The sequence below is a fragment of the Sturnira hondurensis genome, unplaced genomic scaffold (genome assembly GCF_014824575.4).
Source record: "Sturnira hondurensis isolate 20B ecotype Veracruz unplaced genomic scaffold, ASM1482457v3 Scaffold0017082, whole genome shotgun sequence".
NCBI classification, from domain to species: Eukaryota; Metazoa; Chordata; class Mammalia; order Chiroptera; family Phyllostomidae; genus Sturnira; species Sturnira hondurensis.
In genome coordinates this window covers 1,370,498-1,393,297 of record NW_028089713.1, presented here as the reverse complement: position 1 = coordinate 1,393,297, position 22,800 = coordinate 1,370,498, and the positions used below count along the sequence as shown (strand labels likewise).

At 44.5% G+C, this 22,800-nt stretch overlaps 1 protein-coding gene across 4 annotated transcripts; it reads right to left on the bottom strand.

Annotated features, from left to right (window-relative positions):
- Positions 1-4,043: 4,043 nt before the first annotated feature.
- On the bottom strand, positions 4,044-21,148 carry ELK4 (ETS transcription factor ELK4). 4 transcript variants are annotated; one of them, XM_037067219.1, is made up of 7 exons: positions 21,066-21,138; positions 18,872-19,162; positions 17,096-17,160; positions 15,236-15,451; positions 13,077-13,943; positions 12,026-12,142; positions 4,044-10,487 (listed from the first exon to the last, which is right to left on the bottom strand). In XM_037067219.1, the coding sequence occupies exons 3-7, from the start codon at positions 17,096-17,098 to the stop codon at positions 10,389-10,391; spliced, it is 1,302 nt and encodes a 433-aa protein (XP_036923114.1). In that variant the 5' UTR covers positions 17,099-17,160; positions 18,872-19,162; positions 21,066-21,138; the 3' UTR covers positions 4,044-10,388. The 4 variants fall into 4 exon arrangements, with proteins under 4 accessions (XP_036923114.1, XP_036923116.1, XP_036923118.1 ...); XM_037067221.1 differs by lacking the exon at positions 18,872-19,162 and having other exon boundaries at positions 21,066-21,145; XM_037067223.1 differs by lacking the exon at positions 17,096-17,160.
- Positions 21,149-22,800: the final 1,652 nt, after the last annotated feature.

Genomic DNA, 22,800 nt, shown 5'->3' with positions numbered 1-22,800 from the left:
GACTGCCTTTTCTAAAATAAAATGCTTTAAATTGAGTGTGTTATCTGTTATCAAGGACAATCGATCCTTATTTGCAGAAGCCCAGAAACAAAAGACCAAATGTTCCCTGAAGACAGGTCTCATTCGTACCGAGTTCACACGGTTGATACTGTAGAAGAAATGAAACTGTCACGTAAGGAACTGAGAACCATTATCCTCTCTTACGTAGCATCAGGATCAGGAAAGGCAGGCAGGTTTTCATGCCACACTGCAAACACAGTCACAGAGCAAGCAGGGTTTTCTTCTCATCTTCTTGTTAAGAGTTGTGATGTTCAGAGTGCTGTGTGGTTGCCCTCTTTCCAGACTCCCCTCTGCGCTTAGGTGTGGGATCCAGCCCATCAGTATACCAGACTCCCTAAAGGAAGGCACTGTGACAGAGATGTTTGAGAGAATCCACACACTCTCTTAAAACGATGTATTTCGAACCTGCTGTCCTCAAGGCACTCACCTACATGTAGAGATAGAGCAGGAAATGACATGGGAGTCCCTGCCTCACAGATTGCACCGCAGTTGAAGACATAGAGACAGCAAAGAGAGACAGCATGTGCAGGATGAGGGATGATTCAATGCCATAAAAATAAAGCAGGGAAAGGAGGTGGGAGAGGAAATGTCAAGAGATGCTTTGGAAGGCATTTCTATGGAGGTACCATTTGTGCAGAAATCTGAATCACATGCAGGAGCGAGCCATCCAAGTACTCGGGAAAGATGGCATCCGGCGGGACACAGCAAGTGCAAGGGCCTTAGACTCAGTATGCTTGCACTTGAGGACCAACTAGGAATGTGGATTTTTTCCTTTTAGTTACATGAGATTATTAGGGGAGTTGAAAACAGGCATGGGGCAGGGATGAAATAGTGGGCACGGGCCAAGTTACAATGGCAATAAACCACAGGAGATGGTGGCTTGGACAGTGTGGGTTAGAGCTCTGTTCTGAAAGTCAAACTGACAATCTGCTAAATTGGGTGTGTGGGTGTGTGAAAGACGGCATCAGGGCCAACTCTAAGGCACTGGGCTCTGGGTACTGAGGAAGCCACTCAACACTGGAAGACAATGGGCTACAGAGTTCTGGTGTAGAAGTGTCAAAGGCTGGGAGATAAAGTCTAGAGTTTAAAAGAAACTCAAGCCTGGAGATGTACATTTCATGGCAACATAGAGTGTGTAGGGGGTGCGGCTTTAAAAATTTTTTTAAATTTTAAATTTTTTTTTAAATTTAAAAATTTTTTTAAATAAACAATTTTTTAAAAGTTAAAAAGTTTTTAAATTAGTTGCTTTTATTCTGTTGTAAGAAGCAACTTTTGCTTATTTCTGCTCTAGGCCCTCTTTTTTCTTGGTGTACGTTTTTTTTTTTTAAAGATTTTATTTATTTATCTTTAGAGGGGAAGAGAAGGAGAGAGGGAGAGAATATCAATGTACGGTTGCCTCTCGTGGGTCCCCTGCTGGGAACTGGCCTGCAACCCAGTCATGTGCCCTGACTGGGAATCAAACTGTGATCGTTTGGTTTGCAGGCCCGCGCTCAATCCATTGAGCTACACCAGCCAGGGCTTGCTGTGTTTTTGATACTAAAAACTGGAGCTTTCAGCCCCTGACCAGTGTGGTCCACTTGGTTGGGCATTGTTCCGCCAAGCAAGAGGTTGCTGGTTCGGTTCCTTGGTCGGGGTGTAGGAGAGACAACTGATCAACGTTTCTCTCCCTCCATCCCCTCTCTCTTTAAAACAAAACAAAACACCACACAAAGAAAAAAAAAAGACTGGAGATTTCAGTTCATCTAACAAATGAAATTAGGCTTTTCAGACGTGGGTTCAGGGGCGGATGTAGGGTTAAGAGGTGGCAGAATCACAACGGAGAGGTCTGTTTCCTGTCTCCAGGTAAAAATGACAAGATCAGCAGTACGTGAGTAAATGGGGGACAGCAGCCGACTGGCCCTGGAGAAATGTCGCTTCAGATGCAGGTCACTGAGCAGTGTGCAGCGCAGCTAGGTGACGGCTTAGGAGGCCTGCCGGTCCTCCTGAACTGCTGCTCCCAACATACCTGACCTATGTCGGCGGTTACATGAGGCCGAGTAAGTTTGGGGCGTGGGGTGTCACCTTGCGATCCAAAAAGCATATTAGGATACTAAAAGTTCTAAGAAGTCCTTCGGTTAAAAAAGCCCTATTTATGCAGCATTTTCTAAGCTTTCTGACTGTTGACACACCCCCTGGTGAGAGGCGTAACACCTGTTTTACAACCACTTCTGTGTTTTATTGGGTAACTTTCCAGGGTTGTCGTAACCAGGTAGGAGACAATCATTAACACTTACGAGACTTCACGTGGGTTCTCTCTGCAAAGCACAGCACTTACTGGAATGTGCCCTTTAATCAGGAGTCCATGAAGGTGACTTCCTTTGAAATAACCTTTCCCCAACACCGTCCAAATGAGAGGACGGAGTGTAATGAGAGATAAGGTGGGAAGCGTCAGTGCCAGGAGGTTGCTGGAACCTCAGAGTGGGCTTCATGATTTCCACGCATGGTGAACACATCGCTGTGGACAGAACCCCCTCTCCAGTCAAGGTCCTCCTCCATGTTGCCACAGCCAGTGGGGATATTTAGTCCTTGGGGGACCTGGTGGCAGCACTGATTACTTTCTCCCGAGAAGCTCTTCCCATGCCCTTCAGGAACCCACATTCTCCCCTGAACGTCTGGTGCTTCTCTGGCTTCTCTCATTTTCTCTGCTGGATTCTATCCTTGTTTCAAACCTCTAGGTGCTGAGGAACATCAGGGCTCAATCTTCCCATTTCTACGATGACTCCCTAGGTGGTCTGACTCACTGATCACCACTGGGAAACGGAACTCCTTCTTTACCCACATTCACACAGATGATACTGCACACAGAGACCACCCCAAAAGATGTGAGAGGCAGGAAATGAATAATCCATTCAGAAAGTCATTTTGTTAAAAATATTTATTTAAAAAAATACAATTGTCCATATCTAGTTGCACATACATCTATTAACATATCTATATAATTTTGGACTTTAATAAATTTTCTACAATGCTTTCTTAAACTGGCTAGCCACTATACAAAGCAAATTCCCATCAGTTCTTACATAAAATATTTCTTAATGTATCATCTTTCTAATAAGATGCATATCACCATTTCAGAATTTTAAAAAATCTTTGCATAAAATTCAAAGCAATAGAAAAAAAAGAAAGATCACCTGGTTAGTTATTCAGAGCAACCGTTACCATGTCAGAAGGAACACTTTTTGTCTTTGAAAAGCAGCACATTATAAAGCCCTCACAGTGCTGGTGCACCAGCCCCTTCACACACCTAAACCTGGTGTGAAGTTTCTTGTCGCAAATCAACAGGACTCAGGACCCTGGCCACAGTCACCCTCGTCAACCCCGAAACAACCCCGCTTTGTTTCCCCGCAGGCCGGTTAGGCCAGACTGCCTGGCCAGAGAGATGGGCAGTCTCTCTCAGTTACAACAAAATTAATGCAATTTTAATACATGTTAGCAGTTACCATCTTTTTAATTGCTGTTTTGGAAAAAAGAAAAGAAGTGATTTTAAACCTTTGAAAGTCTCCCTGATGTAAATTACAATGAAATGAAGACAAGTTACTTTAACAGTAACTTTAACAGTTGTTCTTTCCTTTGGGTAGGTAAGCACTTTCATTTTATATATAAGCATTCTGTTCATACAAAAGTGACGGGTAATGGGTATTATGAGACAGATTTCAATAAAATACACAAGAAGGGAAATAAAAAATGAACTGTCTTCCCAGCAGAAAGATGTAGGTTTAAGGAAAGCGCCCTGGCAAGTTCCTGCCGCCACGCGGCCCAACGCTGAGAACACCGACCTAAAAGGGGCACCTCTCCTGTGCCCGTGGCCCCACGCAGACCTTCCCTCCAAGTTACAGTTCGGGTGGGCAAGACAACAAGTCTAGTATTTAAAGACAGCTTTTAATTTTCAAATAATGTCCATACCTGAAGGTCCAGTACGACTCATAAAAAATTGTTCGTTATAGACTTTTTACTTTTAGCCAACTTGATTATTTGGTAAATAAAGGGCATAATTTTAAAAAGCTAATTTTAGTCAAAAATTTTATTGCCTCAAACCAAAGCTAACCAGTAGCAAAATGACTGGACTGAGTTTTACATGTGATTTCTCCTCCCACAAAGATTAATTAAACTGCCAGAAGGCAAAAGCGAAGAAACAGGACTGTAGTTAGAGAAGCCTGAACAGCCAAACTGAATAAACAGGCCTTAAGTAATCAAAAATTAATTGTACTGATTTCTATCTTTACTTATACGCATCTTAATTACATTGACGCTGAGCAGGGAAGTTCATCAGACATGCTATGTTATCACATAAGCAATGACTGTTATGTACATGCAAAGGCCACTGGTACTACTGCCCCAACAAAAAAATATGAAATGTCTTAAAAGGAACTGTGCCCCTACATATCAGACATAAACAACAATGATTAAACAGAAAAGAAACTTTAAATTGAACAGTTTACAAAGTTGGCTACAATACATCACTTGTAGACCATTAAAGGTCATGCATTTCTACAAAGCGGAATATTAAAGCTTGTTCATTATTCTAAAACATCCTCGTCAAAAGGGCACACCTTACAGAGCCAGAAGGAAGGCTGCTCAGGTAACTCACTTATCTCCTCTTCAAACAGTCTTAAGTTCCAGAAAACACAAGTGAGAAATAAACCTTACTTCCCTGACCCTCTATCTCCATAAGCTGAAAGTAAACTAACAAAATAAACATTAAGTGCTTCCAGTTATTAAAAATAAAACAGTGCTAATAATGGTGTCCCCCAAAGTGCCAAGTGATTTAAACTGACAGATTTAGATGGATGGTACTCTTGCCCCTGAACTCTAGGTGTACTTGAATGTCTTCTATGGCGAGAACTCTGGCCCAGCCACAGGGCACCGCCACCCCCACCCATGTCCAGAAGATCCCAGGCCTGTCCTAGCATGGCTCAGAATCCTTAGAAGGGACAAGACCCAGAATGGGCCCTGATGAGATGGAAAGCAAGACAAAGTACAGAGTATTCGGCCCAAGAGGCTCTGAGGTTTCTGCTGATTATTTATGTCAGTTCAAGAGGATAACTAGGCCAGAATCCCTTCACTATTATATCAGTCCATGGTTGAATCAGTATTTCAGAAACACTACTTCTCACATAAACCTCTCCTCTGAGAAACTGAGAACCCAGCGTAATAAGGGTTCTACACAAAAGCAAAAGTAAACGCAGAAACTTTAAGAAGGGACATCCTCATTGGCCCCAGAAGACATGAACTGAGGAGCTGAAGATGACCCGTGCAGCGGCCACCACACATGGCGCCAAGTTACTAAAAGGCTGGCAAGCAACTGTCTTTAAGGCCTGTGATTTTATGCATTTAAAAAAACTGAAATGTGCAAGGCATTAATTTTTAAAAAGTGGCAATTGCAAAGTGCGCCCATTTTTTTAAGTTTTAGTATAAAATAGCCTAGGAGCCATCCTAGAGGATAAATAGTATGTTCCCTCTGAAAAACAGATTTATTTTATACATACACACACACACTCAGTCAATACATCAGTATATAAACACATACATGTACTCAGCCAATAAATCAAAATACTTGGAAAGAAATGCTCTAGTCTCCTAATTAGGTATTTAAAACTAAAATTTTAAACCTTGCAAAACTTCCTGATGTATATTATACTCAAAAGATTAGAGAGTTCAAGAGATTTACAATGTTTGATTGTATCCCTCATACATTTTCTGGTTCAAGGTTTCATTTCAAATGATGGTAACAACAGCCTGAACCTCCTGGTTTCTACAGAAAGCTAAAGCCGGCCTCCCCCTCCCCCCGAACCACTCTGGATCCCCACCTCCCACAACGGCCCGGTGGGAACGACAGCGCCCTAGAAATTGCTATTTTCTGGCTGGCTGTCAACCTATTGCTTTTTTTTTTTCTTCAGAAAAGCAGCTTGAAGAAACTGGCAGCTTTGAATGGAACATTTATCCTACATCAACACTCACCCTTCAGATCTGCTCTGTTCACAGGTCAAAACATGACTTTTATACTAACAGGTTCCATCAAGTATGAGAAATGAAATCAAACAGCCTTCTTTTCTTGCTTAATACACTACCACCCACAAGATTTCTAGATCTGAAGATCAAAACACTGTCTTCAGTAAGCAGAATTCTGATGACCTAAGAGCAGTAACAGAGCACCTGGTTTCAGGCTATGCCAGCAGCACTGAAAACGGTAAGAAAACATTTACTTGCTGACCCAAAACCAAGACAGTAATTAACGAAACACTTTCCACAGCAGCCATTCTCTGGTCAGGGCGCCTGCTGAAGAAATGCACCTATGGTTTTCCTCCACTTCACTACTGCAGATTAAACAATTAACTTCTCCATTCCTTTTCAGAAATAATCTATTCTGTCACAGCTCAGGTAACACCCTGTAACATCATGAGTCTTTCTCACTTTCCCGTTGGGGCGGTGATTCCTCAGAGCTCCAGGGTTCTGCTCGGAGACCTGCATTTGCCCCCACACTTTGTCCACACACCTGAGAACGGCCCCTCAGATGGTTCTAGATTCCCAGCATGGATAAGTAAGATTCACATGGTGAGTGAAGCGGTACACAGAGCGGACCTGTCACAGAAAGTATTTCATCTCCAGATGCTGAAATGTTAAAAAAAAAAAACTAATACAGCAGTCAAACGGAGGTTATTATGTATTTTAACATAAAGCAATTTGTAATAATTCTGAATTTATTAGTAAAATGGAACACTAGTAAGACCAAAAGAAGTTTGTAAGCAGGCTAGTAAAATAAAAGTGCGTCAGAGTCAAACCTGATATGAAGAGAAAGGACACAACAGGTTGCCCAAAGCAGTGCGCACGAGGCCTGGGAAAGCACTTGGCAACGGGCTGCTCGGTGACTTAAGAAAAAGAATTAGTATGAGTTTCCCCCTGAAAAATCCCAAATCTCTACTAGAGATTTTACATGGCAATCAGATCAAATACAGCAGGATTTCGTCATACCTCACGGCAAAAGCATCCATGTCTTTTCACGCAGGTCAGACAACATCCTGAGTCAGTGTTGTTACAGAACGCGGTGGCCAGCCAGTCTGCTGGATGCAGGAAGAAACATCAGAACTTCTACTCGACACTTACTTTTCAAGCCATTCTATCCCTGTTTTTGTGTATGTCCTGTAATGTACATATTACTTTAGAAGAGCAGTATACAACATATATACATGTCAATTTGCACTAGGGAATCCGTGTTCAAAAGCTCATACTGATCAAGGCACATGTGCAAAAAGGGTGGAGAAAAAAGCTGCTTTTCTCAAGTGCCAGTGAGGGTCTCTGATGTGCTTAAATCCACTGGAAACACAGGAAACTGCCTTCTAGAACTGGAATCATAACACAGACTGTGACCGGGGTGAAACAACGCCCTGAGACTGGACACCTCGCAGGGCCGGAGGCGGCGGTGCAGCGGCGGTGCTGCCAACAGCCTGCGGTCACAGCTCCCGAACAAGCCTCTGACTGGCTCTCCCTTCTCAGCCTAAGGGACTCCTGGCATGGAGAAAACGAGAAACTGTGCCAGGTAAACAGATCCAACAAGTCTTTGTGGCCTTTTTTGACCTTTAAAAATAGTATGTAAAGTCTTCAAGGAATTCTTTCATCTTAAATTTAAAAAATCCAGTACCCTTTTACTATATAGGCTCATGGGCCGTCAAAACTTGAAGACAAAAAAGTCACACCTATCTTTTAACCATAAGATGTAGAAAAATTAAGCCTATATTTTAACTCCAAGAAGTGTAAGACTGACCTTTTCAGGGCTTCTGGATTCTTCCATTACATACAAATTTTTAAAAATCAGCGGCTGTTTCCATCTTTGTTTGAACACACAAAATGTGCCATGAAGAGTCTGATGTCACAAAAGCACTGCGACAGACCACGGAAAAAAGACCACTGAGGTCAGACACGTGACTTTAATTCTGTATTGTTAAAAGTCAGCATTGAACAAAAAGTGCTTTAGAAATTATGTGAAAACCCACCCTGGAGTGGAGCAAATGCAGTGTCTGCTGGCTGAGCACGCGGCTGTACTCATCCCCTCAGGGTGCCAAGGTGGCAGCTTTGGCCAGATGGGGAGTAATTCGCACCTTGGAAATCAGCAAATGCTACAATGTAGGGCTCTCTTTCCCTTCCGAGGGCCTGGCAGTGAAACATTTCCCAGCGTACAACTGAGTAGATCTGGACCAGTGCAGATGGAAAGCTGAGATAATCACAGCAGATGTCTTGAAAACTCACTCCACCTGCTCCTCTGTGTTACCTTAGGCCACTTTTGCCCACCAGCATTCATCCTGGCCAGGCGACCAGTGATGGCCCCAGCTATAGCTACCAAGTATGTCTCTCCAGTGAATACTGATGTTAAGTGGTATGTCACCTCTGGGTTCTAAGAACTCTGGATGTTCAAAATACATAAAACTGATACGGTTCCAGGAAGGAGGTAGTTTACACATAGAACGGCCTGCCTCATACACTTGAGCTAAGGTTGTAAACTTCCATTTAAAAAGACACACACACGTGCACACACACGCTTCCCCAGACTAACTGATTTCGAAGAGAAAGCAGGTGATCATCAGCCTCCTGTGGCCCACGCCTCTCAGAGGCTTCCAGGACAGACTTACGGACAGAGGATTCCTGAAACTTGTTCCTGAGAAGCCACTGTGACTCACTTTCAACAGTGTCCTCACTTCCTAGGCATCCCTGTGCTGAGGCAGTTAGATATTAAAGACAACATCTGGGAAACCAGACCAATGGCTTTTCTCCTTTAATACCAAAAGATAAAAATATTTTTTGTGCTTTCAAAATGTTAAATATCTAGTTAAGTCAATCCATTAACACTTACTTATTTAATGTACAAAATGTTAATCAACCTAATATTGATAAAACTATTCCCAAGTGCTGTGGAGAGGCCTGGTTTCAAACGGGCCTGCATGCTAGAAGATCCGGCACGGGGAGAAGCCCAGGGAGTCTGTCCCGCATCACCACGAAACACGACCGCCTTTCCACACGACTGCTGCCCGTCTCTGGAGCAGACCTGTCAGCTGAGGACCACAGACGAGGCAGCACGGGTCTCCCCCACTCCAGAGTCAGAGGCGGCTCCCTGAACCCTGCCCCACTGCTGTCACCAGACCAGCAGGGCAGTCGTGCCCTGGAGCGTCTCCACCCTGCACCTAACCTCATTCACAGTACGACACATCTGGAAGATGCCGATTCCTCTCGGTGTCACGAGAGCCCTCGTCGTTGCTCCCTCGTTCATTTAGTTCATGTGGCTAAATTACATGAACTATCTCCAGGGTTGTAAAAGTAGTTTAATGGACAGTGGTGGTGGGGGTAGGAGCTGCATATAATATTGAATACTGGACTTTCAAGATTCCACTGAGATGCTGGTATCAATTCAATTTGGCAGGATCGACAAAGCTGTCTGCACCTGGCATTAGTTACCATAAGGTAATCTTTTATAAATTGGGTAATGTAGAGACAAAGGCCTAAATTTTTCTCTACTAATATGAGCAATCTAATGCCTATGTATGAGGGTTTCCAAATGAACTCTGCTCCTCCCTAATCTAAAAAGAAAGTTTCAGGGAAGTAAGCATATCTTTTCCTCACTACAGATTTGGAAGCCTCACATCGCTTTTCATCTTCCTGATGACATCTTTAAAACTATCATGACCTCTCACAACCCTTAACCGGAAAGATTAATGTGGAGTCGCTTCACATATGTTAGAGCGCACAGCAAAACAGCATCGCCCCAAGAGTACTGCTCTGTTCTACCTTTGTGTGAGCAGAAATGATTCTTCCTCCCCTATTTCTTATGCAGAGCTCACTTTTAGTCATTCAACGGTGCACACTTAGTCTTAGAGATATGGCTGATTTCATTTAACCAGTATTTCTTTAAATAATATACTCAAGTGTCTATTTTTTTTTTTTGGCCAAAGGGTCCCAGTAAGGCAGAAGGAGGAACTTTGATCTTACTTGCTCTTACAAAGCATAGCTAGCTGCTAAACCCCACCAAAAATGTCTTTAATACAAAGCTCAAAATATTTTTTGGGAAAAGAAAAGAGAGAAAAAGAGGGAAGTGGAGTTTGGACTCCAATTAAGGCATTTTTTAAACACAGTCCAACATGAGTCTTACTGGAAGGGGACCCTAAAAAGGCATTTCAATGGGAATGGCAAAGGTCACACGAGTCTGTCATCAGCACTGCGGGACTACCGACTGCTCACTCCAAACCTAACCATGCCGAGTGTCCATGTCTTTCGTCCTTGGTTCTCTCATTCTGCAAGTGCGCAGGTTATGTTTTCTGAGGATCTGGGGAAAATGGGCCAGGGGTAGAAGGTCCATCCAGGCCAGACAGAGTGAAAGGCCCGTGACTGTTCATAACAGAAGGAAACTGAGAAAGAAAAACAGAACACATTATCATCTTATACTCAATATTAACGTTCCCTTTCTGTCCCTCCTTGCTTCCTGGGGCAGAACACAAAAGCCGCTGGCAGTGGCTCATTGGACAAACCAGTAACTGTTTATCATGAAAGAATACAATGTTACAGCAAAAGCTGTAAAGAAAGAATGTTAAATGTTAACGCTCTCCGGCCTGCCTGATGGACTGGGAAGCACAAATGCACGCCTCTCCTCACACCCCAAGGCAGGTGCACAGGATTACACTGAACTTCAAAGGAAGGTTTTAAAAAGTTCAGTATTTGACAACATGCACCACCAAGCATATTCAGTTATAAAGCATATCACAAACTGTCAAAAAGAGGTGTAGAAAGAGATTCCCACCTATGAGCTCTATTTATAACTGGTGCAAACAGTTACAGGATGCTCACCCCCTCGAGGGGCCCCACCACCCACCCTGAGACACTCCCACCGGGAGGCTCCCGGCTGAGGCTGCCTGGGTGCCACAATGTGGCTGAGGCCCCAGGTTCACACTGCAACTCAATTATCCATGTGTGAGCGCCAGAGGAGGAAATAAGAAAAAGTCCCAACACTTTCTGTTCAATAATTTAGAACTTTTTGTCAAAAAATGCAGAAGTAGAAGGATTTTTAGTTTTCTTCTTTTTCTTTAACATTTCATTTCCAAAAGAAAAAAATGAAAAGTTAAATTACAAAAATGTAAGAAAATCTTCCAGGGGCTCTGGCTGGTGTAGCTCAGTGGATTGAGCACGGGCCTGTGAAGTGGGCAGTCACCGGTTCGATCCCCAGTCAGGGCACATGCCTGGGTTGCAGGCCAGGTCCCCAGTCGGGGACACGTGAGAGGCAACCACATATTGATGTTTCTCTTCCTCTCTTTAAAAAAAAAAATCTTCCAGGGTGTTACCCCTGGATGAGTGAATGAATCAATCGTAAGAAAGCCTACAAGTTATAAAGTCTAGATGTTTGGGGGCAAAATAATAGTTAAAAATCTCTAAGACTTTTTCCTAAGATCTTGGTTAAGAGATAATATTCATTTTTAAAATACATATTTAAAATGCTGATAAATAGAAATTCTGAGGGGGAAGCAAGAGTATTTGATAAACTATTCTCAAGAGCCTTCTCTATTTGTTTTTAAACACTGTCAAAAGAGGAAACCTATGGTCAGGAGTTCCACCCCCAACACTATGTACATGTGTGCTTGTATGAATGTATATACATATGTACAACTTTTTCCCAATGAAAGAGGACTTCTACAGTTTAAAATGACAAGAAATACTGGGCGGGCTCTAAGCCTGCTACAGCCTGGAACCACTCCTTACCTCAAATGTACGTAATGGTTTTATCTGAGCTGTTTACTGGCTAGGAAATTAACACTTAGAAATTCAAAAATGAGACTGAAGAATCTCTATTAAACAGAAGTTTTATAATGCTTAAACCGAAGGGGGGATACAGCCTTTTTGCGTCTTGCTCTATTCACCACGGTCCCTAAAAGAGACAGCCCTTTCTTTCATTTACCTGGAAAAGCGTGTTAGCACCTTGCAGTCGGGCTGGGCTGAGGGGAGCGACAGGGCTGAGGGTGCTCCAGAAGTGGATGCTGGAGAGCAAGGGGCTCGGGGTCAGTAGGATGGGCGTCTGCAACACACAAAGCAAAAACAGCCCCTAAACGACACATCAGGGTTAGGTTTTACCCTTGGAATGATGCAGAAACAGCCCCCCACACAAAATCCCATCCACTCTCCACTCGAAACCTCTCCAAGTCTGAAACTGTATCATCAGGAAAAACTCAGAAAGTATTTGCACAGCTTAAGAAAGATAAAGGTCAAAATATTTTCTAGCTTTTCTTTTGTAGGGTCTTTCTCAAATAGAAAAACCAGTCTGAATTAATGTATGGAAAAATAATGGGTAACTGACATGGACATGAACTAAAGTGGGGGAATGTGGGTGGGAGGGGTATGCTGGGTGGAGGGGAGTGAAGGAGGGGAAATGGGACAACTGTAATAGCATAATCAAGAAAATATTTTTAAAAAATGGGTAACTGAGTTTGAAATATGTGGTTTTCTTAATAATGAGAAGATCTGTAAGTAATCCATCTATTTAAATGCTATATTTAAGCAAGGTATGAAATTTCTAAGGTAACTGTAGAAACTTGCTATTCAACATCAACCATTTCTTTTTCTTAAGGTTCTCAGGATCAACTGTTTTCTAATTTGAGATTATCACTGTTTGTTTGTTTTAATAAGATAGAACCAGTTGTATCAGAGCAACCACCGCCCCCCCCAAACCCCAAACAAACAAAAATACAGGGAGAGACCTAACTTTCTTTAGAAGGAACTGGAAAACCATAATATGTTTTTACTTGTAAAACAATGAATTTTTAACATGGTGCTGCAAACCTTCCGTTTTAGAGACTGTAATGGGGTGAGGAATTGGGTTACTTCCACAGGGTCACATATAGACCTTTCTGAGACAAACCTAAGTAGCGGAACAAACACTTGAGGTTATAAATCTGGATTCGTTTTTAAAAGTGAGTAAATGCAAACGACGTGGCACTAAGACAAAGAGCTACCTGTGCGAAGAGTGCTGGCGTGAGGGAAGCTGTGGGGAGAGACGGGCTCAGGACGCCCAGCGGGCTCGGGTCGCTGCCCGTGATCACGAGGATGGGGGCCAGCTCCAGCCCTTTGGGCTTCTTGGATCTTGATGAGTTATTTGTTTTGTCCTTTTCTGGCAATGCTAAGTCCTGGTCTTTAGGCTCCAGGGACAAGTGCTCCGGCAGTTCTATCGGCTGCGAAGCCACAGAATCAATGTCTGTGTCGACGTCTGGGTTGGAACTTGGTGGTGGCGAAGGTGTTCTGGGAGGCTGAAAGGGAGGGGACATGGAGGAAACAGGTGTGGTGAGAAAAGCAGGACCTACGCTGGAGGCAGAGGTTGGCGCTTCCAAGGCAGGCAGTTTGGGGGAAGCCAAAGTCTCCAACGCTTGGATCGTTTCTTCCGAAGATGGAGAAATACTTGAGTTGGTTGAGATGGTGGCAATAACAGGTTCGACCAGCGGCTTTTTGGAAGGGGTTGTTACAAATTTAATGACAGATGGTGCTGACTCCTGAGATTTTCTCTCTACCAGTTTCTCAGCTGGATTCTCGATCTTCATGGACTTGAGAGGCTTCCTCTTGGAGGCGTTCAGAGAGTTGAGAGTAAATGAAGAGTACAAGCCGGAGTGAATGTAGTCATTGCGGCTGGAGGCCTTGGCCCCTGGCTGTGGCGGCTTGTCTCGCCCTCCGGTCTCCGCTGCTCTGGGACTGATGCCAACCTCACTGAAGCTGAAGCCTTCACAGTCCCCTTCCATCCTGCCCACCTTCATGGGGTCCATGCTCAGAATCTCTGGGTAAGAGACGAACTTGTACACAAACTTCTGGCCGTTCACTTTTTTAATGATATTCTGTGGATAAATAAAATAAGCATTCTTACAACCTTACCTCCCATAGGTCACCAAAAAGCTGACCTGATAATGTTCTCTATCTGACAATCAGCTTACTTACAAGCTTCAAAATTATCTAAAATCACCTAAATTATCTAGCTATACTTAACATAGTTTCTACTACTGTGGAACATAAGTTAAGAACATTTAAATGTCTTATTAACAACTAAATAAACATGTTAATAAAAGCTGAAAGATTTTAATTGCTTAACACTTTCAAGCAGTATCTGCACTAAGTCAAAATTCACTGACCTGAAATCTAAAACAAGTCCAAAAGTACAAGCCATATGCATGATGAGTAAGCAAAAAAAAGAATTTAAAACTTTACTTCTACTAAGGTTGCTTCAAAAATTCCAGTTGTTGCCCTGGCCAAGTGGCTCAGTTGGTTGGAGCACCATCCTGTGCACCAAAAGGCTGCAGGTTCGATTCCTGGTTGGGGCGCCCATGGGAGGCAGCCGATTTGGTGTTTCTTTCTCTCCCCCGCCCCCTTCCCTCTCTCTCCAAAGTTAGTGAACATATCCTCAGGTGAGGATTTTTTAAATTTTTTTAATTAAAAAAAAATCCAGTTGTTGCTTACCTCCTGTCTCCATGCAGCACAGCTGATAAATATCAACCACTTAAAGATGAAAGCAATTAAGATCCCAGCTTCTCAGTCCAATTCCATCCGTTTGAGCCATTTATCTTACCTCAGCACTCAGAGTGTATTCAAAATAATACAGCACTTAAAACTGTTGTCAACTAAAAAATCAATTCTCTATATTAACAGGTATGCTGTAAGGTACTAATCTGTGTATTCTGGATTAAACTAAAGAGTAAAAATTAAGAAAAGCTAAAACACAATAAATGACAATTTATAAAGTAAATCGGGACATACACAAGAACAGTTACCCTCAAAAGTCTCTAACCGCCTTGCCCTTACTCCAACCTGACACTGACTTCCTCCTTGGCAACTGCAACCCAGAATAAAACACGTGTGATGGGAGTGGGGCACTGAGATCCGCAGGAACACAACTGGAACATTTCCGTCTCCCCAAATTCCAAAATTGCTTCAGTTATAAAATAAACTGGGTCTAAAATAAACCAGGACAGTGACGATTTTGCAATGTCGAATCACAAATATCGAATCATTATGTCTTATACCCAAAGCTAGTGTAATGTTGTATTTCAATTGTACCTCAACTAAAAATTTAAAACACCAGGATACTCCACAGAAGAGAAGGAACACTTCTTGTTCCGAGGTGGAGGTGTATTACCTTCACATAATAGTATCTGAGGGCTCGGCTGAGTTTGTCGTAGTTCATATGAGGCTTGTTCTTCCGTATCCCCCAGAGCCGGGCCACCTCTTCCGCCTGCAAAAGCTTGAACTCCCCATTGTCAGAAGTCCAGCAGATCATGTGCTTGTTCTGAGGCTCCTGGAGGAGCTGCAGGAGGAACTGCCACAGGGTGACAGCACTGTCCATAGCCCTGAGCTGAAGAGGCACACAGAGGAGAGAGACAATAATGTTGCAGCTGGCACTTCCAGAACACTCTGCCAGGCACTGTCTGAAGTGCTCCGCACATATCCTTTTCATCTCCACTACAGATACTATTGCAGCCTCCTTTTCTATATGAAAATAACCAGTTGATAAAAGAATTAATTTGTCTAAGGTAAATTCCTTAATTTACCTTAGTAAATTAAACAAGGGAGCTGAGATTTAAAACCCAGGCAGCAGAATCGAGTCCAAACTCTCAAGATGCCACACTACTTAAGAAAAGTCTTGCTAGATGATAACGCTAGTTCCACAAATCACAGCAGCAGTCCGATGACTGCCAGTCACTAGAGCACCGCTGTTACTGAATCTCCCTTACAAACCCACTGCCGTGTTCTCTGAGGAGACCAGCAGTGCAGCGTCCAGCTTGGTCAACCCAGCTGACCTATCCGCCAGGACGTGCACGTCCGTGTCTGTGTGGCCCTGGGGGTTACAGGGAGTAATCTACTTTTGCTCTGCTGGTATTTCTCCTTCAAATAGTTTCCATTACCATAAATACAACTTACATGTAAACTGGCAGCCCTGGGAGTTCAGCAAAATGTCCCTGATTTAATTTACAAGTTCTGTCACTGTTCTGTCCACAGGGACTCCCTCTGCATCAATCCACCTTTCATCTGATTAGCAATCTTTACTTAATTACCAAGACTCGACCTGAAACATCCTTCAATATCTCAAGTGTTAGGATCTCCCTATTTCAGCCAGAGTTTCTCAACGACTGATATTTGGGGCCAGATCATTCTTTGTTCCTGGAAGCTGTCCTGTGGCACCACTGTCCTCTGCTCACTAAACACCTCCTGCCCAACTGTGACAATAAAAAATATCTAGATGCCCTGGCCAGTGTGGCTCAGTAGGTTGGGCGTCATCCTGCAAAGTGAAAGGTCACCAGTTCGAATCCCAGTTAAGGCACATGCCTAGGCTGTGGGTTTGGTCCCTGGTTGGGGTTCATGTAAGTAGCAATGGGTTGATGTTTCTCAAATCAGTATTTCTCTCCCTCTTTCTCCCTCCCTTCCCCTCTCTCTAAAAATAAATATATAAACTCTTTTCAAATAAGCTTCCCCCGCCACCCCCAGGGAACAAAAATCATCCCAGGTGATAACCATTTCACTGGCTAAGGCAATGGAGCAACAAGGAAATGTTCACACAGTTATTTTTCTCATAAAACTTCAAAACATCTTGTTTAATAGGAAGAACTTTAGAGCAGAAATTCTGGCCAAATACATATAAGCACATGCTAAGAAGCCCATTTCTAAACTATACCCACATGAAAGCAAAAACTTCCTTTTTTTTAAACCTAGAAATAGTGGATCAGGATAGCACTTGAAAACAATTAAATCAATCCATTAAACTACAAAGACAGGCGAACTAAATTATACCAAAAATTCAGAACTTCTGTGCTGCCAACAATACCATCAAGTGGGAAGACAATCTGCAGAATGGGAAAAAATATTTTCAAATTATAGGAACCTGTATCACAAAATTATTTAAAAACTCTTACAATACAAAAAAAACAGAAAATAGGTGAAGAATTCAAAAAGACATTTCTCCAAAAATAAACTGCCAATAAGCACATGAAAAGGCACTCGCCATGGTTAGTTATTACAGAAATGGAAATAAGCCAGCTCAGATACCCCTCCACACCTACTGGACAGCTGCAATTAAAAAGACAAACAGCATCAAGTGTTAGCCAGGATGTGGAGAAAGTGAAACGCTGACACCACAGGTGGGAAGGCAAAGCGGTACAACCACCTGGAAAACACTTTGACAGTTTCTCGAAGACTAAATATAGTTACCGTGTGGCCCGTCAATTCCACTCCTAGCTCCATACCCCCCCAAATGAAAACATGCATCTGCACAGACATCTGTACAGCAATCTTCACAGCAGCATTACACATAGTATGCAAAAAAAGCAGAAACCACTGGAATGTCCAGCCACTGATAATGGACAAGCAAAACGTAGGACAGTACCACCCAAGAGCAGATCACCCAGACAGAAAAGGGAATGAAGTAATGATAGAGTCTATAACCCGGGTGGACCTTGGAAACATTATGTCAAGTGAAGGAAGCCAGACACAAAAGGACAAATTTTGTATGATCCCACTTATATAAAATGTCCTGAAGAGGCACATCAATTGGACACAGAGAGGAGACTGGTGGGGCGAAGGGATGGAGGTGGGTGGGAAGGACACAGGGGAGTGACTGCTCGTGGGGTGGTTTACACTTTCTAAACTCAGACTGTGGCGGTCATGGCACAACTCTGTGAATATACTAATGCCATTTAATTTTACATTTCAAGTAGGTGAATTTTATGGTATGTGAATTATATCTCAATAAAGATGTTAAAAACAAGTTAACACTACAAATATTATAAAAGTTAGGGTTGTGACACTCAACTCTAACACAGTGTAACTCAGACAGGATGGGATCCTTAGTCCCCTACATATGCCTCCACAAAGGGCGCTGCTGAGGAACCGCAGTGGAAAAGTGTCTAATATCTGGGCTTCTGTAACTTCACCAAGACACTCAGGATGTCCTCCAATAAATAGCCCTCAGAGTTATCACTCCGAAGCTCATTATGCAGAGTTACTGTCGTCCGAGAGTAGAAATGAGAAAATGCAACAAAGAACAGACAGGGGGAGAGGTCTCCCAGTTACAGAGTTCACGGAGAGGCTGAGGCCGTGACTCCAACTTTCTTTTGTAACAGGTCACACACTCCGTCCACGAGGGAAACCACTTCCCCGTCCACGAGGGAAACCACTTCCCCGACAGACGAAGCCCTCATACGGGGCCAGTGGCCGGTCAGCTGTAAAGAAGTGTTACATATTAGATACTAAGTGATAACAACCTACAACTAACTGTGCTCCTTTAATGCTCCTAAGTAACCAAGCCCACTAGAAATCAGTCTCCCAAAGCCCCACTTAATCTAGGTAAAAATACCGGTTTACACTACTGTATCCACCAAGCACTGAGGCACAGGGTCGGGGTGCCCCACCACTTCCCTGAGTTTAGCTGAAAGGGCTTTCTTCTTCTGATGCCTGTCCACAGCAAGTTACTTTTTAACTACGTGTGTTTCCCACGTAAACAATTACTTGTTAGTCTAAACCTGTTAAAACTACACCCTACTAAATTTTGCTTAACCAAAGAATGCAGTCTCCACAACCCCAGATACCATCTTCACATCAAGATTGCTTACAGGAGTAGGAGTGGGAATGGGGGAATGGCCGGTGACGGCTACGGTGACAATGGGAGGAGGAGTGGAGATTAAGATGAGGAGGGGGAGGAAGAAAGTAGACTACTGCAAATTTGGTGCCTATAATTCCATGTTTTTGGAAAAATTCCCAAAACCAAAATTAGTCTTAATACCTGTCACTGTAGAGAATGCCTGAGCCCTACAGGTTTACACCAGCTAAGCTGCACATGCAGAAAAACAAAATTAACATCCATGGCTCCACCACGAGCGTCCAAGTTTCATCCTGAGCAAAGGGGAGGTTCCCACAAGCACGGGTGTTTCCAAGGTGCTGTGGGTTTATTCCACAGCTAAGTTGGTTGTTTGAAGAGCACCCGTGCCCAGCTGTTTGGTACTTTAAGGCAGAACCTAACTGCTGTGGAAAATGCCAAGCTTCCTCAGCACTTTCCAGTGCGCGGGAGAGAGCACTGTTGAGAGTAAGAGGAAAAGGGCATTGTGGTTTTCGACTCAAGTACTGGAAGAGAGTTTTCGTTTGCAAAAAAAATAACAAAGACATACAATGGACATCTTCAGAGGGTACTTTAAAGAAATATTTTATTCAAGCAACTTTGACATCTGGTTATTCTTTGACTGAAAAGTTGGGGGCGGCTGGGTATAAGGTTAAGTTGAAACTCTTCATTCTAGTTCCTAAAAGTGTGCCATTAATATGAAATTCAATGATTTCCTCAGTCATAAAAGAGAACTAAAGGAAAATATTCAAGGCAGTTGTTATTTTACAAAGTTGAAACAGTAGAAAAAATACTTTTATCTTTGCTACCTATTAGTCGAAAAAGAGAAACCCCTCATTTTCCTTCTCACAGAAATCTCAGGTTTCCTACAATTATAGTTGTAAAAGTTTGTATGTTTGTCTGTTTCAGTAGAAATAATGAGGGAGGGAAATAGCTGATCCAAATGAAGGACTGGCTTTTCAGGGGTTAAATGGTGAAAAACGTAATTGATTCAACTTGAACATTTCAAAGATGGCAGACTAATCTGTGTGCTAAACCAAAAGAGTGAGCATCTGGAAACAAGTTGTTAGGTAAAGAAAGTCCCTATTAAACAAAAACTTTTCCACCCTAAATATGCTTAAATACACAGTCTGGTTGCTGTGGTGACCCATAGGCCAATTGTTGTTCAGAAAGAGTAGCTAAGACCCCCCCCCTCCAAAAGTCTCCAAATTCAGTGTGCTGCTTAAGTGAAACAAAACCAAATTATAAAATGTACCAAGACTAGTCTTGCATTAAAATAACTGTCATCAAAAAGTAACCAGGTGTCTAACTGTATAGTAACCTATACTGACAATATTAAAAGTATACTGCTACTTTACAACTGGAAGATAGTATTTCCCTTAAAATGTAATGAATCCACTTACACAACTGTAATGTTCAAATAAAATCAAAGGGAGCATGGTGGAAGGGACTGAATCATACTCCATTTTAACAAAAACACCACTGACCGTCCTAAATCTTGAAGGACCAAGTTTTGCCCTCCGTTGGGCGGTGGGTAAAAGACCACGAAAGGGGGGCGGAGGATCTGACCCACGAACCTAAGAGATGGGCGAATCGTTCTGATGAATAAAACGCGAATCTTTATTTAAATACCCTAAACTTCGAATAGCAATAGGCTGAGAAGTCGCCAAACGTGCGTATACCTCTGGACGGCTACTTTCAACAATGCCTCTTATTTCCTGCCAAGGCCAGTAAATATTCCACCCCCAAAGATTCCAATTGATCTTCCTAAGAATGAAGAAGCTACCGGCCCAGCTACACGTGAAGCGGAAAGTCAACGGGGAGATTTGCTACCGAGAAGTAGAAAAAGAAATGAAACTTGACACCGGATGAATAGCGAGCTTCAGGAGAAGCAGCAGCGCGGGGACCGAGTGCCGCAGAGATCAAAGTTCGGAGAGAGCGCCGCAGCCTCACCGGCCCTGGTAAGCACTGAGTTACTGTACTTTCATTTTCCAACTTCCTGTCACCACAAAGAGTCAAAATTGCTGCTTTCTTCGCCCCCACCCCCAGCAAAAACAAACAAAAATACCGCCACCTTCCGCCCGAGGGATCTGCTAGAACTAGTAAGGGGCGAAAGGAAGGGGGCGGGCGGGCGCTTCCCAGTCCACCTGCGCGCGCGGGCTGGAGCCGCGGGACAGGGCGGCTCCCCGCGGGATAGCGCCGGGGGTGGGTCCCCGGGGAGTGCGCCCGCAGTCCCCCGCCCGGCCCCCGCCACGCGCCCGCTTCCTGTTGGGCCGCGAGCCGCCGGCTCCCGCTCCCCGCTTTGGGGGCGGAGGGGACGGGGAGCGGCGGCCGCAAGACCCCGACGGGGCGCGCCGCTCACCGAGGCCGCGTGCGGGGCTCCCTCTGGGTCTCCGCCGCGAACACGATGCTGCTGTCCACCCACCGCTTCCTCACGCCGGCACCTCTGGGACGGCGCGGCAGCCACGGTGACAACCGCGGCGGAGCCGAAGAAGGCGGCGGCGGCCGACCCCAGCCCGCTGGGTGCCCGCAGCCGCCCGCATCTCCCGCGGCCACCGCCACCGCCCCGGCCGCGGCTCCTCGCGCCCCGCCCTGCCGCCCCCGCACGCGGTGGTCTGGCCGCTACCCGCGGGCGCGCGCTGAAGCGTTCCAGGCCGCCGCCGGTCTGCCAATCGCCCAGCGGTCGCCGCCCCTCTCGAACCCCCCTGAGGCCTCGAGGCCCCTCCCGGACGCCGTAGCCGGCGCGTCACTTCTGGGGGCGGGAAAGGAGGAGCCGCCGCCAGTAGGAGAACTGGGAGCCGCGCCTACCCCCTACCCTGACTTCGCCGGGCAAGGGTCACGCGCGTGGGCGCGGCGGGGGCGCAGCTTTGCCCCCAGTTGCCACTCTTCGCCCTACTACTAATCAGTTACTGTTTGTCGCGACGCCTACTTACGCTGCTACCAATGCGGGGATCTTCGGCGGCCTGCCCTCGTTATCTCCCGGTCCGTGGAAAGCATTGATGCGTGACCTGGGGCCTCCCGGGGGATCAGGTCTCTGGCTGCTGAGCCAAGTGTGAGGGCTTCTCCCCCTTCTGTGCTGCTGGCTCAACCTTACCTGTGGCGTGGACGGATAAGTGGGGGACCCCCGCAGGTTTCCCATAGAAGTGCCAGATCCCGGGACACTGCAAACGCTTGATAAATATTAAATCAGCACTGCGGCTTTCTGTCCTGGGGACTGACAAATGGAAACACTCCTGTTGCGGGGGAAGGTTGTTCTGGCGTTGGAGTCGGACCTGGAATCCTAACTCTTAGCAACTTTCTTGACCTCTCAAAACAGTTCCTCGGCTATAAAATGGAGAGGACTCAATCTCAGAGTTGTTGTGATGATGAGAGGTGCATAAATCACCCGGCAGTTTCTAGCCCATAGGTTGTGATTAAATAGAATTTTTAAAAAGATTTTATTTCTTTTTAGAGGAGGAGGGAGGGAGAAAGAGAGGGAGAGAAACGTCAAGGAGTGGCTGCCTTTTGTACGCCCCAACTAGGAACCTGGTCCATAACCCATGCATGTGCCCTGACTCAAAGTCAAACCGGTGACTCTTTGGTTGCAGTCCTGCACTCAATCCACTGAGCCACACCAGCCAGGGCTGAATACAATTCTTAAGGAACCAGGTCACACTTGGTTCAAGAGGCTACTTGAATAATTTAGCAACAGAAGGGATGCACGATCATTATTAATGTGCTGACCTACTGAACAAAACCTCCAAGAAACACATTGCATGTTCTATTTAACAGGAAACCAAAGGAAGGCCAGTGTTTGAGTTACTTCTTGTGCCTACCCATTCCCTAGCTGTGTGACCTTAACCTCTGAACCTCAGTCTCTCAGGTGGAATGAAAATGATAAATGAAGAATACTGAGATTAATGAGATAACAGCCATAGTCAGCTTAGTGGACTACCTGGCACATAGTAGACACCTAGTAAATGTTGCTGTTATTCCTCTCCCACACCCACGATTGAATTCAAGGTAAAATTCATTGAATTCACTGAATGAAACATGATCCCATCACTCCTGGGGGGGGGTCCGCCCCTGCCCCAGACAGAGGGGCAGGGAGGGAGAAT

What these genes read in the sequence shown, in the direction of transcription:
- ELK4 (XM_037067221.1), bottom strand. An exon ending in TCAGATACTATTATGTGAAG is followed by an intron (nt 13,944 to 15,235) that starts GTAATACACCTC and finishes ATTTATCCACAG; the next exon opens with AATATCATTAAAAAAGTGAA. An exon ending in GTGCTAACACGCTTTTCCAG is followed by an intron (nt 10,488 to 12,025) that starts GTAAATGAAAGA and finishes TTTCTTTCTCAG; the next exon opens with TTTCCTTCTGTTATGAACAG.